At 43.5% G+C, this 17,506-nt stretch overlaps 1 protein-coding gene across 2 annotated transcripts in view; it reads right to left on the bottom strand.

Moving 5' to 3' along the window:
- Positions 1-1,124: 1,124 nt before the first annotated feature.
- si:ch211-250c4.3 (uncharacterized protein LOC100535981 homolog) overlaps positions 1,125-17,506 on the bottom strand; it is a 45,775-nt gene continuing 29,393 nt past the window's right edge. For both annotated transcript variants that reach the window (XM_061228152.1, XM_061228151.1), the window contains exons 3-8: positions 12,671-12,832; positions 6,855-7,023; positions 5,512-5,639; positions 4,989-5,110; positions 2,989-3,097; positions 1,125-2,155 (exon numbers count right to left, since the gene is read on the bottom strand). In XM_061228152.1, the coding sequence (XP_061084136.1) occupies positions 3,001-3,097; positions 4,989-5,110; positions 5,512-5,639; positions 6,855-7,023; positions 12,671-12,832 (678 nt within the window). In that variant the 3' untranslated portion in view covers positions 1,125-2,155; positions 2,989-3,000. The remainder of the gene's footprint in view (positions 2,156-2,988; positions 3,098-4,988; positions 5,111-5,511; positions 5,640-6,854; positions 7,024-12,670; positions 12,833-17,506) is intronic.

The raw sequence follows: 17,506 nt of genomic DNA on the forward strand, positions 1-17,506 counted from the left end.
TGCTGTGCCCCACAAACCAGCTCTTTCTTTCCATTATTTCCATACCACACCTGCCATTTCTCCCACTGGTGCCACATATCTCAAATTAATCATGGTGCAGAAATGCTGAAAAAAAACTGCAATTTTTTTTGGAGAGTTTGGGAGACAATATGTTTCAAAACATATGTTGTATATTGGAAAGATTCAGTTAATTTGCTGAAACTGAGTTTTCCAGACAAAAGCAAAGCAGAATTTGAGGCCAAAAGTAGCCCATGAAAATTAAGACATTCCTCTTCCATTTTATCTAATAACTAAGTAATTTGGTCATTCTCTGGGTAATTTTCTCTGGGTGTTGTATCGACGGCTTAAATGGGGCTAGTTTCCAATATTGTGCTTAGCAAACACGGATTATTTCACGCCTGATTAAACTGGATTTAGTGGGACTTAATGGATTTCATGTGGAGAGCCGACATGTAAACCATTCTGATGCTAATCTGTGCTCAACCTGGTGAGAGAAATGCCTTTCGGGTGTAAATGGTTTTAAGAAAAAAATCGTATCTGGATGGATGACTCTTGTCCAACTTTAAGATATGGTTAATGGTTAAAATGGTAAAACTCGAAACATCTGCTGTCTTATCTGTACGTGGTATGGCTTACATTTTTATTTTCGAGAAAATAAAAATGCACTTTCAGACTGTAAGTCTGAAACACAAAGTGGATTTGTCTGAATGGAACAGGCCTTGAGGCTTGCTTTGCTCTTAGTCACTATCAGTTTCATAGTTTGAACCCTTAGCTTTGGAAAAACCATTGAAGACACGGCCTCTAAGAATTGCCCTTCTGCGAGCTTTAATTCAATTTTAAACCAAACGAGAGACAGAAAAATGTATTGTGAAATTTGCAATCAAGCCTTGGGGGCCGCAATAAGTGTATTCATCCCAGAAAGGTGACCACAACCCTTAAAGGGCTGAGTGGTTAAATATGTGATCTCAGCTTCCATTCTTTATGTTTCCTCTCACAAGGGAACGTACAGGTGTGTTCTTTCCAAACCCCGTTCCATGCTTGTGTATGTGTGTATGTCAAACTGCAAACACTCATGCAGGCAAGTAGCCACCCACATCAAGACATAGTACACTTAAACAAGCACATTTATCATTCTCCAAATATGCATTTATAAAATGATACATTTGTAAAGGACACACTTATTATGGTATCATACATTGGTGTGATTTTACATTTGTTCTGAAGATACACGTTAGCACTGTACAAGCAGTCTGTTTTTCTTTGCAGTCGGTCCAAAACATTAATGCGTATCTGAGCCCTCGTAGAATTCGGGAAGGAAAGTTCATTGATCTTAAGATCAAAACATCAGATTGCAGAAATATGCTGCCAGATGCATAAAAAATGAAAAAAATACACAGAATAAAGTGCATGACCCAACTAGTGGTATGGAAGCTCCTTAAAGGTCAATATAGAATCAGATCTGTAAATTATCAACAATTATTAACAAATGTGGCAGGATTTAGTGGATCTCTTATTGTTCTGCTTTATGGACGGCAGATGGTCTTCTGGAAATGACAACTGAGAGGGAAAGTGCATGCATATGATAGACTGGACATGAGTGTTATGAAAAGAAGTTTGTTCAGATTATGTCTGAACACATTCACACAATCTACACACATGATTAAAAGTATGACTATAAAAATAAATGGCTCAGACATAAAAGAGACCTTGTGCTCTATGGCTTATTTTAGACTTGTGTAACACAACACAGCAGTTTTAATAAAAAAACAAAAACATGTACTCAATATTGAGGACTGGATGCTGTTGTGGAGCAATCCTGGATGTCCAGAAATACTGGCGTAAGTTTTATAAACAAAACATCATTTTAAAAAGTGGAATACATGTATTTATACCTTCTACATTTCCCTGTTTATATAAAACAATAAAACCTTTCATGAACAGGTCTTTGTTTTTGAAAGCCCCCTTCCCTCTTCACGCTTGGCTTTGCGTTAACTCTTCTTTGTACACTTTACATATTTTTCATTCTCTAAAACGTGTGACTTTACACATTTTCCATCACTCCCACGTTCTGTCCTTTCTTTGCTTTCCCTCCTCGGTACGACTTGACTTGGTCCGTGTCTTCTGAGCCGCCCCACTCCCCGGTGGCCTGTCCGCTCTGCGTGCGATGGAGGAAAAAAGAAAGCAGAGGTTATGAGCTTCGCCCGAATCGTATCACCACTTTATTTCCACAGACCTTAAAACGCGACCCCGTGGCTATAAATCCGCTGCTTGGGGCGAAGGTAAACACTTGTTCAAAGCACAGCTTGCGGTGCCCTGCACGTTACTGTTTCTACAAGTCGATTAAAGGATAATGGTGCACTCTGTTTCATTGTCTGGTGGGAAAAAATAAAGGCCAAGCAGAATGTTTTTTGAGGGAAAAATCTAGAAGCTGAATGGCACTTATCAGTCTTTACATTTAACTGCTCACACCCTTTTGCTCTGAGTCTGCTTTCTCGGTTATTCTGTGAATGTATATAATAAAGGCGATTTATGTATTTGTAAAGGCAATGAAGATAAAAAAAACACATCCATTTTAGGTTTAGGAGATGGTTCTGTCAAAATGGAGGAAGCTAAATGGCCAGAAAGATGAAATACATTTCTGGGGGTGCTAGGTCAGGCAATTAGGGTCAATATAGAAGAGCCTGAGAGCTGTCATATATACGCTCTCAGTAATGACCTCTTAAAACTGTGTCGGATACATTAATCTACTGCTAACAATAATACTGGGATGTAATATTATGTGATGTAATACTTGCAGGGTTAAGCTTTCTTTATGTGGCTTAATATCCTTTTTGTGGCTCAACAGTATGAATACATTCCTAAATTCATTACCTGGCTTTCCTTTCATTTCGTTCAAAATAAAGCAAAGCTGAAAATATGAAGCATCTAAGGGAGGCAGGCGTTGAAACATACTGATGTTATGAGGGTTGTGACCGTGGCGTAACTCACCTGTTTTTGGTGCTACTGAGGCCAACTGAAGTCAGCTTTGTTTTGGTGACCCAGCGCTATCATGGAGTTCCTGTCTCTCTTGGGGAGGTCCACCGGTCCCAGGTCAGGTCTGTAGAAGAGAGAGAGAGGAATCTGAGTGGCTGATTATGGGAGGGGGTGCAGGAAGGAGGCAAAGGGACACCTTTGTGTGAAGTACAGCTGCATAGAAGTGAGCTGAAATTCTTCAAGCAAGATCAAATATTGACACTTATTAAACAGTGTGGAACCCATAGACCCTGCTTTGTGCTCTACTAAGGGTCACTAAAATAAAACAAAATAGCTCCCAGGTGACTCCAAATCCAGCCAAGCATGTATTATCCTTAAATTCAGGTTTCGAAATATGTAGTTGACAGGCCGGCACTCTGTACCAAAGCATTGTATACCTGTACAATAATTCAAGCTCATTGGTTGAAAATTGGTTCTAATTGCCACAGCCAATGGGGTTTCAACATCAGCGCGTTCACAGAGAAGGGGGAGGGATAAACAGTGTTGTGGTTTGAGCGTGTTTGTTGCTGCAATTCCTCTCTTGACCGTTAGAAGTCTGAAATTACCTATTGTACCTTTAAGAGCAAAAGTTTGTACAAACTCCTATAGGGATAGGAGCTAATTTCTCAACAGGTCAACGCGAGTTCTTTGGATTATCGCTATTCTTCATTCTTGCGTGGAAAGGCAGGGTAGTCATGGGACACAAGCAGTTGTCAGTGCACCTGATCCCATCAGTGTTGACTGCACTGGGCTACACTGCGTCCCATAGTGCGTAAAATGGGAGTTGGTTTCCATCGCGAAACTGTAAACAAAGTTTCTTGTGTTCCTTCCAAGAGCTCGTTCAGAGTCACGTACAGCACTGGAAGTTTTAGTGTCCAATAAAGAGGTGTAGCCCCGTCTCAGGGCAGGGAGCTCAGCGGCGCAGCTGCAAATTCCTCTTTCCTTGAAGGATGATGGTATTAAATACCCTCAAGCCAAACAAAAGCCCGTATAGTAACCTCCTGTCGAGTCGGGCGAGGGGCGGGCAGGAAGGTGAGAAGTTTGGGCAGCACGCCGTGTTCGACGTGACGGTCTCGGAGGATTTCCTCCCCCGCCGCTCTCTCGCGGCTCCGTACAGTGCAGGGAGGAGCCTTCCTGTGTCAGAGCCCGCATAGCTGCCATATCTGCGCTGATTGCTCTAAAATACTCAGGAACTCTCCCAACCCGTCCGAGCATACCTCCAGACTGACATTGCAACCCCCTCCCTGTCCTCCTCTGGACCCCGGCCAGGCTCTCCGCGAGAAGGCCGTATCTCACCGTCCTAAGGGTCGGAGGATTGAGGGATGGCTGTTTCTGCAATCGGCCCCGACTCCCACAAGATTCCACCCGCTCCCAAAACCTCAAACAATGGGAGAGACAGTCTGTCCGCTTGGATTCAGGCAAATGCTGCCCACGTAATTCCGAAAAACCTTTGCCAAAGAAATCTCCCCTGCCAGTGGTTCCATGTCTAATGTTTCAGCTGCATGGAACACTGCTCTAATCTTTGTGGTGCCCTGTTTTCTTTATTTATTTATTTTTTTGGTAAATGCAGAAAGCCCCATTTTGATTTTAATCCTTCCTTGGCTTACAGCATAGAGAGGCTTTAAACCCCTCATGGTTGCCTACCATTTTCCATAGCTTGAGAAATTAGGCTGGCTCATTTTCAGTGGTATATCATTGACCGTTTTGATTTTATTTACTTTGTCTTTCGTTGTTGTTCTGCTGCCCACAAAATCACTAACTGCCAGAGTGGCAAAAATAGAGTGTAAGGGAGACTAAAGTTAAATATGCTTGCAATGTGAAAACACATTGGTGAACATGGTGTGCTTGTTGAAGACAAACAAAACAAAGTCTGTTTTTCACAACAATGTTTTGACTGCATACCATTTTCTCCGCCCCGAAAATACCCAAAAATGTGGGTCGAGGAACGAGACTGCGGTACTGGCTGAGGAACATACCGGTAGAGCTGGGGACAGGACCTCTTGAGGGAGTTGGACGTCAGGCCAAGCCTGCTTTGGTTCTTCAGCTTCGTCTTTTTCACCAACTCCTTCACCCTGCCCCACGTGTAGTTCTCACTCAGCTGCAGAAACCATGAAAAAGTCACAACGCCGTTATTCACAAGCTGAAAGACAGACATCCTAAATGGATTCTGCGAAATGTAGCCTTTTCCAGTAGGAGTCCCAAAGGACAAATTAGTTCTTGTCGGAGATGCACCATTTATCACACATGCTAAATTTGGCAAATTGCGTCCAGTAATTTAAGTGATATGGATTTACTGCACCACATTATAACGAATACTGTAGATTTTCATTTTGATCATTGGAACCGTTTCCCTCATAAACAATGGCTGCTAGAAGATAGAAGTGGTATCTGTTTTGGGATCTGGAATCAGATGTTCTCGGGAGTAGCTGTTTTGGCCCTGTATGTGCTATGGCTTATCGTGGTGCGAGTTAACGTAGCCCAGCGGGGTTCGGTACTCACCCTCCTGTGTGGGACGGAGAGCGCCTCCGTGCTGTCGCAGAGGTACCGGGCCTCGCCCTCGGCATAACTCCTGCGATTCAAGCCTTTCCTCGACAGCGACACGGCGGGGTGGCATCCGTTCTCCCCCTCTGAAATGCCCAATATGGAAGATAGCATCTTGTTAGCGATGAGCATGGATGGAAGTATGGAAATTTCCGGGGGGGGTTTTTTTCTCAGAAGGAAAATTGACTATGATATACAGTGATATGAATCAGTGGACCTAGGAGACCCGAATAACCTCCTACACTCCTCTCCACACCCCTCCCTGTGCTCCCCCTCCCCCTAAAAAAACCCTGCTGTTATCTTAGCGCAGGGACGACCACTCCTCTTCAGCTCTGGTTTCCTGCCAATCTGAAGGGGGCAAGGAATTCCTGAATCCGTGGGATGTTATGTGTTGCTTCAATAAGCGGAATACCAGGAATTCCCCTCTCGCTAAAGGTAATACTCTCCGTCCCACGAGACGCGCTGCCCTCGTCCGCCCACCTGAGGAGAACACGAGCCGCTTCGAAAAACAAGTGGGCCGAAAGCGTTTTTTTGGGGGGAAATTACTGGGAGCTGAGGGACAGCTGGTGGGACTACCTGGTGTGAAGAATGTGAATCCAGAGGTGAACGTAAGGTGAAATAACACCCAAAGCTCTCCGGAGGGCGTTATTAATATGTTTGTGTGAAAGTGAGCTTGGTATGTTACAATGGTTCATTTAGAAGCACATACACACACACACACACACACACACACACACACACACACACACACACACACACACATACACATTACACATACATAAATATACACACAAATATGTAAATGGGTGTTGTGTAAGTATAAGAGAATGCAGTGCATCCATATGACTTAAATAAGTCATCTGCCACAGCTTAGTCTACAATTTAGCAATTCACAAAAATGATAAACATCCCCACATGGTAACCTTAGAAACTTAGGCTGCACCACACTGAAAACGAAGAACCTCTCATGGTACGATTTTGTTATCGGTGACTGAGGGATAGCCGAGATGTAACAAACACCTTTATCAAAAACAACCTACAAGGTCATTATGTCAAACAATATGGAAGCCAAATAATTAGGGCAACCAAAAACAACTAAACAGGGTACATTGTGAGACCATTCTGCCTAAAGACCATTTGGTGTTTTAATTTGTTCGATTGGTGAACTCACCAATCTCAAAAAAAATAACTTTGGCATTTATTCATAATTTGCAGTGAAGTCAAACACGTTGACTATAAATTGCTACCATTTTTATAGGCGTGAATTAATGAGGAGGATAAGCCGGGTCAGTCGTACGAACCTTGCGTACCCGTCCCGAGGGGTTGCCGGGTGATCTCTGGGATGGTGGACAGGTCGGACAGCGTGGCGTTGGATGCGCTCAGGTTGTAGAACTCGCTCCTGGAGTGTCTCTTCAGCTCCTGAAAGGCCAGGCTAGCCGCTCCACAGCAGCAGTGCTGGAGGAAGAAGTCCTGGGGGAGAGGAGGGGGGGGAGAGGGGAGAGTTAGGGTTTTGACAATCTATTATTTGGACATTTAACCCGGGGGTACCAAAGGTGAACAGCAGAGCAAAAACAGAACAGTTTAAATGTAAATCAAATATTAAATATCAGCTCAAATTTCCCCCAGGGAGCAGATTGCGTAATCCATGCACAAAGTCTGTCTTTCTTTCTCTCAAATCACATCAGGAGAGAGATGGGGTGAGGACCTGTGTTGCCATGTTACCAGTACTCCCAAAAAGACAAAGCACTTCGATAAGCAAAGCCCTAGTGTAAAATCTAGCTATGACCAGCTTGGAATTACTTCAATAGCTTGAGCTGGTCAAACCATGTTGAGTATGGAGCTGGTCTTAACTGATCAACCAGCTACCAGCTGTTTCAAAACTTAGCTTCAGCTGTTTTTTGTTTTTTCCTGCAGGGCGGTCAAACAAGGGACAGTTATGATATTCAAAATAAACTGGTGCAAACCTTCTGCATAATTCCATTTAGAAAAGAGCACACAAATACAAATGACTTTTGCCTATTTAAGCATTTTGTTTGTTTAGCTGTTGTTCCCTCTATTGTCTCAGTGGAATGTCCTATAACAGTACATACTTGGTGTCATGATCCAGCATCTGTTGTAAATTATCGAGCAGAAGTAGTGAAAAGGCCCTTTGGCTATCATACACTAGTATTATTTGGCATGGACCACGATGGAGAATGCCAGGAAAACTTTTCCTTTTTTTTTTTTTTTTTTTTTTTTTAGTGAATCAGTGTTATGAAAGTTTATTTTCAGGTCCATTGCACAGAATTTAATTATATTTTGTTGCCTGTCATCGTTACAGGTCATGGCTTCAGTGGTTCTGATTACTTTTAGGGAAATCTTATCACAGTTACGGGTCTAAAGGAATGCAAAAATCCGCCTCGTTCCAAGACCCAAGTCAGGTTCACGAATGAGTACGAGTTCACTTGAGCAGCTGTGCAGGCATTTTGAACCGCTGTTAAAGACCGGGTCCGTTCCACCCGCCAAGGGAAATTCTGACATCCCGCTTAGTTTCTGGATGTTTCATTCCGGTGACGCAGATACAATGGTCCAACGCAACGGGAACAAGTTGAAAGGGAGGAATGTTTTTTCCGGTTCCATTGTTACCAGCCCAGGGATGAAAGAGGCACTTTCTGACTAACTGTGAGGGGTTTCCATTAAGCGGGGGGGGGGGTAACGGACCTCCATCTGCACACTTCAAGGGGGCGGGTTTTGAAAATGGCTACTGAGGATGGTGTGAAGTCATTTCCTTTTCTGCGCGTTGTTTGTTTTCGTCCTTTGTAGAAAGGCTACCTCTCACGTGCCGCAGAACAGATCTGCGTTAAAGACAAGGAGATGTGACCTTTACTGCTGATTTGGTGCAGTTTGAATACTCTGCCATGTCATTGGCTACCTACAACTTGGACCTCACAGTGGTGGGATATACAATTGGCCTGGCCATGGCTATGCTGAATATAAAGACAAAATAGCCCCTTTGCCACTGTACATCTTATGTAATAACCCCCCATTTCCACGGTTTGTTTCAAAACTGGCCCCCTCTGGTTACATAACTGTGCTGTCGAGTTTGCGTTCACTTTAAAAAAAGAGCAGGAGTATACAGAACACGATGACCGTTGACACCCCAGGGTTGTTTTTGTTTTAGGGAACATGGGATAAAATCTGTGCATCCTGCTGGAACAGTGACCCAGCTGTAACCTTTGAGAAGCCATGGCCGGTCCACACAGGGGGTTTTTTGGCTTGGGTTTGGGTATTGGCCGGGCCTTAGTTTGGGTAGACAGTGTGGTCCTGCTCTCCTCTGGGCATTCCCCATCTGCGTGTGCTTAGCGCACAAAGGGGGCACTCCACCTTCGCGAGAGTGAGGTCGCCCCCCATACCCAACAGAGCCGGATTTTCTGAATCCTCGGATCAACGATTAAAACCGGGGGAAGCATTACATGGCTCTCTCTGGAGTAGAGTTGGGTCCTGCCGTTCTGGTTGGGATGGGTTCACTCGATCACATCCCGTTCATTAATAATCCTTACTCCAGCAACAGTGGGCCTTGCTCAGTTCCTGTGAGAGGGGGGCGGGGGTGGGTCTGCGCTGTGGGGCTGAGGGGGGGAATCACGAGCCAGGTGCTTCCATTACTCATACTGCCTGGCTGCCCTCCACCGGAGCAAGATTCATAGTTTCATATTCACAGGTTAAGCGTCGATGCCAAAATAAGCCTTCCCACCGCGGTGGAAATTCCCACGAAAAATCCCACAGGTACGGACATCCCAACGTGGGATTGTCAACCTACCGTGGAGTCAAACAAGTTAATCAAGGAAGCAGGCCACTTCACTGCGAGGCCTTCAATAGGCTCCCAAAGACATTTCTGTACTGAGTCTCCACCAGCACGGTGACCACCAGTCCTCTTTAAAAGTGCCTTCAGTCTCTGCACATTCTGCGTGTGATTCAGTGGCAGAGAAGAATGAAAACATGGTGACCCTTGAAGGAACGGGATCAGTGGGGTCTGTGAGCGGTGGGGCGGGGGTCGTGCGGGTGCTATTGTCCAGTGTCCGAGGGCTATTTTTCGGTAATTGCGGGCGGTAAAAACCCCAGAGATAAAAGGGTTAAGGATGAGAGCGCTGAGCGTCGGAAACAGGTCGACTGACGAGCTTAGACAAGTTCTGGTGGGGTTTCCCCGTGTTTGAAGTGTCGTCTGTGTCTTGGTGCTTTAGGGTCGATCATTGAACAAACTCTCAGCGGGGTAAAATTACTGGCCCTGGGGAGCCCAAGATGTGTGGTCTGATTTCGGCAGCTTTTTCCTGCTTTAATACCCTTTGTTGGGCTAGCCCTCCTCCACCCCGCTTTTCACGTGCCCGTGGAAACAATTAAAAGACAAGCTGGCCGGCCTTTTAAATTCTCTGTAAAACAAATAAATACATCAGGCCTGATTTTCTTTTGATCTTAGGTATTGATAGTAGTTTTGAATTAAGGAAATGCAAACATTCTAGGCACAGGGCTTTAGAGGTTATTATTTTTTAATTTTCCTTATCTTATTGCTGAGGCAGAAGCGGATAATTCGGTTTATTAGAAGTGTTTGCAATGTCCGTATTTAACATGCGATTTCATAGATCACAAGATAACTCATTGCCTCGACCCTTGGTGGATTTTCCTTTGTGTAAATTAATTGATGTACACAAAAACATCAGTGGAAAAATAGTGGAAATTCAGAAGTAGAACATTTAGTCTTCAGAGAGATAGCCAATCTCTTGCTATTGCTTGTTGTTACAGGAGACCCAAGGCTGTCGAAGCTGCCCGAATTTTAGTATTTACTCAAAGTTACAACTTTCAGAGTCGTTTCAAAGTATAAGAAAACATTCCACAGGCTGTGGGAGTGTGCAGCTGAAGATCGGCTAGTGTATTTTGATTCTTGAGCTCTCAGAAAAAAGGGTGCAGCTTGAGAATCAAAAGCCTTTTCTCGTAGGAGTGGCCCGGGCTGTCTTAGTAAGCACATTTTGGCATCCCTCTCTTTTTTGTCCCTCTCTCTTCTCCCTCTCCCTCCTTTTCCCCTTCTCTTTGAAATCTTTGAAGTGAGGAATCCTGCTGGGCTCACCCACAGCTTCAGGGGGAAAGCTTTTCCGGTGCTTGGACCCATCTGACAGTGCCGGTTTTGAAAGGCATTTTGAAAACCTTGAGCGTTTTTTTTGGGGGGTTTTTTTTTTTTACACAGTATTTTAACAAGGCCCTCTTCTAAAAAACGGAAGGGAGACATCTGCACGGGTCGTCGGTGGTGAATGCCGCACGACGCTGTCCGATAAAAGGTGCGGAATGCCTGCCAATTCCGCGTGTGAAAAGGTGCGGTCTAATCCAGAACAGCGGGACACCTGAGGTAGCTCTCAAAGGAGGCCCGAATCAAAGATTTAAAAATCTAATTTCATGGTCTGGGTTTTCTTGAGGCCTACCACTGAAAATCTTTGAGGAAATGGACGGTCAACGTGAATCGTGACCCAACATCTCACCCCTGTTAATCTTAACTGGAACAGAAATGTTTGTGAGCGGCCCAAGCTCAATCGCATCGAAGGGCGTTCAGTCCCCATTCAGAAGTGTTAAAATGTTCCCCTCTGACACTTGAAATGTGCCCGCTGAAAACAATATGGCCTGCGACAAGCTGCCATAACTTCACAAAAGTGATGAAAAGCCAATGTTCTTTTTCACTCTTGGCTTTGCTTGGATGACTGATTTTTTTTTTTTCATCCTGTTTTTGAAAAGAAAAACAATATGTGAGGAGAGCTAGGACTCTGTTTGTATGTTACATATTGTTATGCTGAATATGCTACAAGCTATCTTCAAAATCACACCAAAATGTTGCCAAGAAAGTGACAATTCAAGAATAATAAAAAATAATGAAATACTAATTCCATATTATTCAAACATACCGTTGATTATGGATGATAACAAGTCTAAAATCCAATGCGAAGCCACGGCTGACAAACAACATTTCCATTAGCTAACCAAGACTTTGACTTCTTCAAAGCGATTCAGCTGGGATGACATCATTTTATTTCAGCTGTGTTCTGGAGGGTTTTTCCGCTATTGTTATTGAGCATCCTGCGTTGGTTGTAGGTTTTGGCCGAAATCTACAAGGACCCCTACGAGGCCCTCTCTCAGCAGATAGGGAAATGAAGACCCTGCTGCTTGCTATGTGTGACCGGTTGGTGTCAACAAGAAACGCTTGTTTCTGTTCAACACCATGCTATACAACCGCCTGGGAATATGGACGGCCAAAATGTGCAGGCCACATGCTTCGACTGGGAGTGGGGTGAGCTCAACCGCTCTGACTGCTGTACAGTTGACTGACACTCATCTGGGGTGACTCACGACGTCTGAATCCACTTTAAAGAAGCAGCTGGGTGTATAAGGCAACAACATGGCCATTTCGCTCCAGGGTAAAACAGTAAAACATTGGCCCACCTAGACAGCCAGTCAACAAATGTTGAGGCTTTCCTCTCCCCAAAGTGAACCTACGCGTTCAGCACTGATGCCCAGTGTACTGTACTGTAATTGTATGTTAAAAGAGAACCAAAGGCAGTTCTTTGAAAACTATAAGATGCTTATGAACTCTATTTGCTGCTTTTTGACTTGTCCAGTTTAAATAATGATGATTATCCAAGTGAAACAAACATTCTTGGATTCATTGGAATCCACATGTGTCCTCAGGTTGACACTACTGCTGGGGTTCCTTATAAAAATGGAATGTAAAAGCAACAATAAATATAGTATCTTGCATATATTTTAATCTACAAATATGGCAATTTGCGCATTAAGTATAGCCTGATAAATATACAGTATATATTCAATATATTCCATTTCTATACGGATGTCTGGGAATAACATCTTCCATTTAACACTTTGTGTCTTATTTGTAATCTTTTTACTTTCTTCTCATAAAAAAGCCTAACTCGGGACAGGAGTTGGAAACTAGCAATAGCCATAATCTCTGAGTGCAGGACACCAGCTACATGAACCTGGTGTAAACTGGCAGTAATGGTGCTGTGTCTCTTGGCATTGCCAACTCAACTCAAATAAACATGAAAAAAATTAAATAATGAATATTTTTTTGTTCTTTTCATCGCACCTCCTTTGTCCTCCGGGTCCTGCCCTCTTTCTGCAGGCAGCAGATCTGTTTCTGGAGCCGGAGGTTATGCTCCTGGAGCTGCCCGATCTTCTCGATCAGCTGGCAGATGTGCTCCAGGTAGCCCAGGCCAGACCCCAGGGGGTTCGACTTCGCCTGATGTACCTGGGGAAACAAAATGTAATTCAATTAAATTAAATATTATAAATATATCAAGCAGGCCCAGGTCCAAACACAGGAACAATTACCCCAAGGGTAAATACTGTGTATGCCTGTCTATAATGTTATATAGTAATAGAGACTTTCACTGTACAACTGTAGCCTTTAGCCTTACACCCTCTTTGACCTGTCAATCTGACACAATGTATTACTGTCTGAAGCATGCCAGGATTTTGGCTCACTTTGTCTCATTTCATAACTTTCTCAATAGCATTTTTCCATTTCAGGCACTTACATTTTGTAAGAACATTGTACTGTTAGCCCATAGGACAAACATCGTAAAATAATATTTTCATCCTATGTATGCGAAGTATTTCTACATTCAATGCAAAATAGGACTCTAACTCCATTGAAGTGTGTGAACATTGCATGTTCTTTTATGAACAACAGAGCTCTTGTCTGTTGACTGTTGGTGCAACAGATGATCTCTTTTAATGACAACTGAATTTTAACATGCATTTTGTTCCTCAGACATTCTTAACATTAACCTGTCCATCACTTTGCAAGAAGAATAAACAAACCTAAGAGGATTAACTATCCGTATAGCAAGTAGCATCACACCATCCTAAATCAACAGGCCAGCAAGGACAGCTGTTTTTTTTAACACGTCCATTACTTGCTGAAAACAAGGATCTTGTTAAGACCAAAGCTCATCACCCTCTGTGCTTGTCTGTGAAAACAGGGACATCCACAATAGTGGCTTGTCACAATGCTGCGTTTGATGTCCTCTTGAACCAAAGAGATGAAAGAACCAGATGGATTCTGTCTCATAAAGAAGAATCCATTCTGCCCACTCTGATATGTTGTGGATCAAGTCCAGCTCGATAGATGTTTTTGCATGTGGACAGCAATGGAACATACTTCATTAAATTTGCTTTATAGAATGCTACTATTTGAGCCATGGTCACAAGCATGGTCCATATCATGGAAAACTCAATTGAAAAATAATATATTCTGTGTTGTTCCAATTGCGAAATCGTGCATTTTTTTCAAACCATATGAAGTTTGAAACCAGATTTGTACACTGGCTGCAGTAAAGCAAATGGAAAAGCTAGGACCTTGTGCACCACCCTCGTAAATAGGCGCAGACTTCTTTCATCACAGCTCGCAAAATGTCGTCATGTGTTCAGGCACAGCTTAGACTTTCCTTGTTTTATTACACTCCTGAACTGAGATTGTTTTTAAATCTTCACTCCCACCTTCAGACTTTACTTGTCTTCTTGTCTGTTTCATGATGCCTCTCACCAGTAATCTTAAGGTCCACGGCTTGTATGTAATTTAAACAAAGTTTTATCACAGGGCTAGGCCCCTCATGACTTTCTTACATAACCTTCATGAACTTTTCTGGCAGATTTTGTACAATTTTACAAGTTGGATTTATGATGATGGAGGGCCCTCTCAGATTCTCAAAGATTAAGATGAACATTTTTGAGAAGGTGGACATAAAGAGTGCGGCAATTTAAATTCCTTGTGGAGCAAATGAGTAATTATGTTGTACTACATTTATGCTAATATTTGTTAATTAAGTTGGAATAAGGTAATGGTTGTATTCTGTCCAATAAAATGATCAGAGCTGGGGTCAGGTTGATTGGTCCATCTTACCATTGAACACTTTGTCAAGTCACCATTACACCATATTTTAAAAAAAAGCTTTGTAATTCCTCAGTTGTAATATAAACTCCATTTTGGCATTGTGTTGACTTTATAGGTTCCTGCGGCTGAACAGCAGTGGTCCCTGTTTTCAAACGGCCATTCTGCCAAAACGTCGGTTACGGTCTGTGAACGGGGCGGGGTGGCAAAATGAGTCAGCCCGTCGATTGTTTTCTGATTAGAGTGCGAGAGGTGAGAACACACACAAAGAAAATAGCTGGGTGCCTTTTTCTATTTATTTATTTATTTAGGCAACATTGTTGGCTCAGAGTTGGCGCGCAGATGTTCACGTTTCGCAGAAAAAAAAAAAGAAAAAAAAAGGGACATTTTCGGGAAAACATTTATACAATCGTCACATTCCAAAGAGGTTCCCAACAAAAGCAGGAAGTGAGCTCAGGTCGTTTTTTGTTTTTTTCCCACAACTCTTTTCTGTGCCACTGCCAACGTAGGCCCGTTGGAATCCAACTAATGGGAACACGGAGTCTCACAATGGGGACAAAGTCATAAACGCATGTGGAGGGCCTGATAGTCGACCACAGGTTTCCTTTTACGTAGCACGAATCCAATGTTTGTCATGTTGGATTCGTTTTTTGTAGCTATTATGGATGACTGCTGAGTTCTAACTGTATCCGTTTTATAAAATGCCACATGCTTCTCATTAGCTTCACTTGGGCTGTTTTTTTGGTTTTCAATCCATTGACATTGTCAGTAATTGTTTTATTTTCATGGCTCTGAATGTCCACAAGGTGATATTTCTTCTCATTCAAAGTGATAACAATTTCACATTCTCTACTCTGCTGAAAAACAGCTCAAGCTAGGTTTTGAAACAGCTCGTAGCTGGTTGACCAATTCAGACCAGCTCCCAGCTCAACATGGTTTAGCTGGTAGACCAGTTCAGACCCGCTCCCAGCTTGACATAATTTGTCCAGCTCAAGCTATGTTTTCAAGCAGAATGGCTGAGACAAGCTACCAGCACTAGCTGGTTGACCAGCTCATAGCCAGCAAGACCAACATTATGACCAGCTCAATGCAAGAAATGCATTTGTCATTTTGGACAGATTTTAATGGTAGCACCATTTTCCCCCATGTCAAGGGAGAAACCCAGACCAAAATGCAAAAGAATCCATGCCTTTAAGACATTGCGTTATGTAACTTCTAATGCAAAGAAAGAAGAAAAGCCAGAATGGAAGCCAGAATTGCACCAGCTCTAGAGAACAGACTCTCAAACCGGGCATCCCATTGATTATCCAGCTCTCCGATCCATTTCGCCCGCCACACATCACTTTCACTCGTACGGTCAGTGGGGCGGACGATAATCAATGGGACCTCCCTGGGGCAGCTGGTGGAGGGTTGTGAGGGGTAAGTGAGATAAGAAGGGTACTCGGAGGAGGTGACACACTGGAGCAGGAAAGCGAGGCAGCGCATGGAATTTCCTGGATGTGATGAACGGAAGGCCGGCCAGCGGTTGCAGTTCCCCAGTGACCCGCAGAAGAGGAAGTGCGGGTCCAGAAAAGTCCCTCTCCCTTCCTCTCCCCGCTTCCCCTGCTTCTGACATGGCGGTTGACTGCGTTTAGACGTGGGAATTGCTGATGTATGGATGAACTCCTTCGCCTCAGGCTGGCCTGTTATTGTGTTCTCGAGCGTAGCCCGTGTGTCTCTCCAACCTCCTTATGTATTTATCAGAATTCCAATCTGGATGATGGGAAAGAGAAGTTTTTCGATATTCACTGGTGTCCTGGTTTTACCACCTCACCTTGAAGATCTTGCCATTTAAGCATGAAAGGGTTCTTTAGTTTACCATATGAAAATAACTAATACATTTTAAAACTCTTCTCTCTTCTTTAATAAGACGTGCAAAAGCTCCTCAAGTTTAGATCCAAAGGTCAGGCAGTAAAGCAAATGTTGTGTGTCCATGAGAGTCTGCCTGTTCGGTGGCCAAGCTTGTAAATTGTAATATTAGCTACCGTTGCATCTCTTATTTTTTTGCCTCTAGAGCATGCTCAGTTGAAGGAACTGAAGGCATCTTTGAAAAATACATCTTCAATGTCATCTCATTTGAAGCAAATATGATCTTAAGAGGCTGGGAATCCAGCAGGGATGAATGTGGAATAGCTGAGCTGTCCTCGGGCCATGCATCTGGACGTTTCCCCTCTCCGTGTGTAAAAAATTCCTCCTCAAATAAGACATGTCAATATTGTGAAAGAATGAGACTCCAGATGTGAAATGTCGAGTGTCGAGTGTAAAGGTTCTTGCAACATGTCTCCTTCCTTGCCGCACATCTCTCTCAAACGCCATCCCAACATACCTGCTGGAGTGGAGATGTTGACAAGGTTGTGAGCTATTGCTCACAGCGATATCCAATATCTCACGACTGGAGGAGCAGATCTGCAGTGCAGCAGTAACTGTAGCAATAGTCATTATTTACACAGAACGATGTTTCTAAGCCCCTGGACTAGAACAGAAACAAGTCCATTGCATGCTAAAATAGTGACCTAAATCCCTGCTTTATATTGTGAGTCTGTACTCACTTTTATGTTGTTGTAGTACCAGCAATAATCATTTAAACACATTTGGTGCAGATAAACTACTTGGTTACATCACCCCCAAAATGTGGTAACAAAGCTCATTCTAACCTCCTCTACTCCCCCCCCCCACTCCTTCCCGTACTCCACCTCTAAGTGTTTTTCCACAATTCCCACTCCTCCACAGACTCCGATGTTGATCATTTCTGACTGCCCACCAGCAAAGAAAATAGTTGTGTAAGAACTTTGCAATGAATCCACCTGTTACGTCATGGCTAGCTTTTTGATTTAGGAAAAAATAAAAAAGTAGATTGGGTGCCATCAGGCTTCCAGCGTTTCTCCAGATTGTGGCGTGGGAGAGGAGAGGTCTGTAACGGGGCTGGATCTGAGATCAGGCCTTTTTTCCGCAGTATCATGGTACAGGCAGGTCTGCCAGCCAGGCCGCCTC

The sequence above is a fragment of the Conger conger genome, chromosome 18 (genome assembly GCF_963514075.1).
Source record: "Conger conger chromosome 18, fConCon1.1, whole genome shotgun sequence".
Lineage (NCBI taxonomy): Eukaryota > Metazoa > Chordata > Actinopteri > Anguilliformes > Congridae > Conger > Conger conger.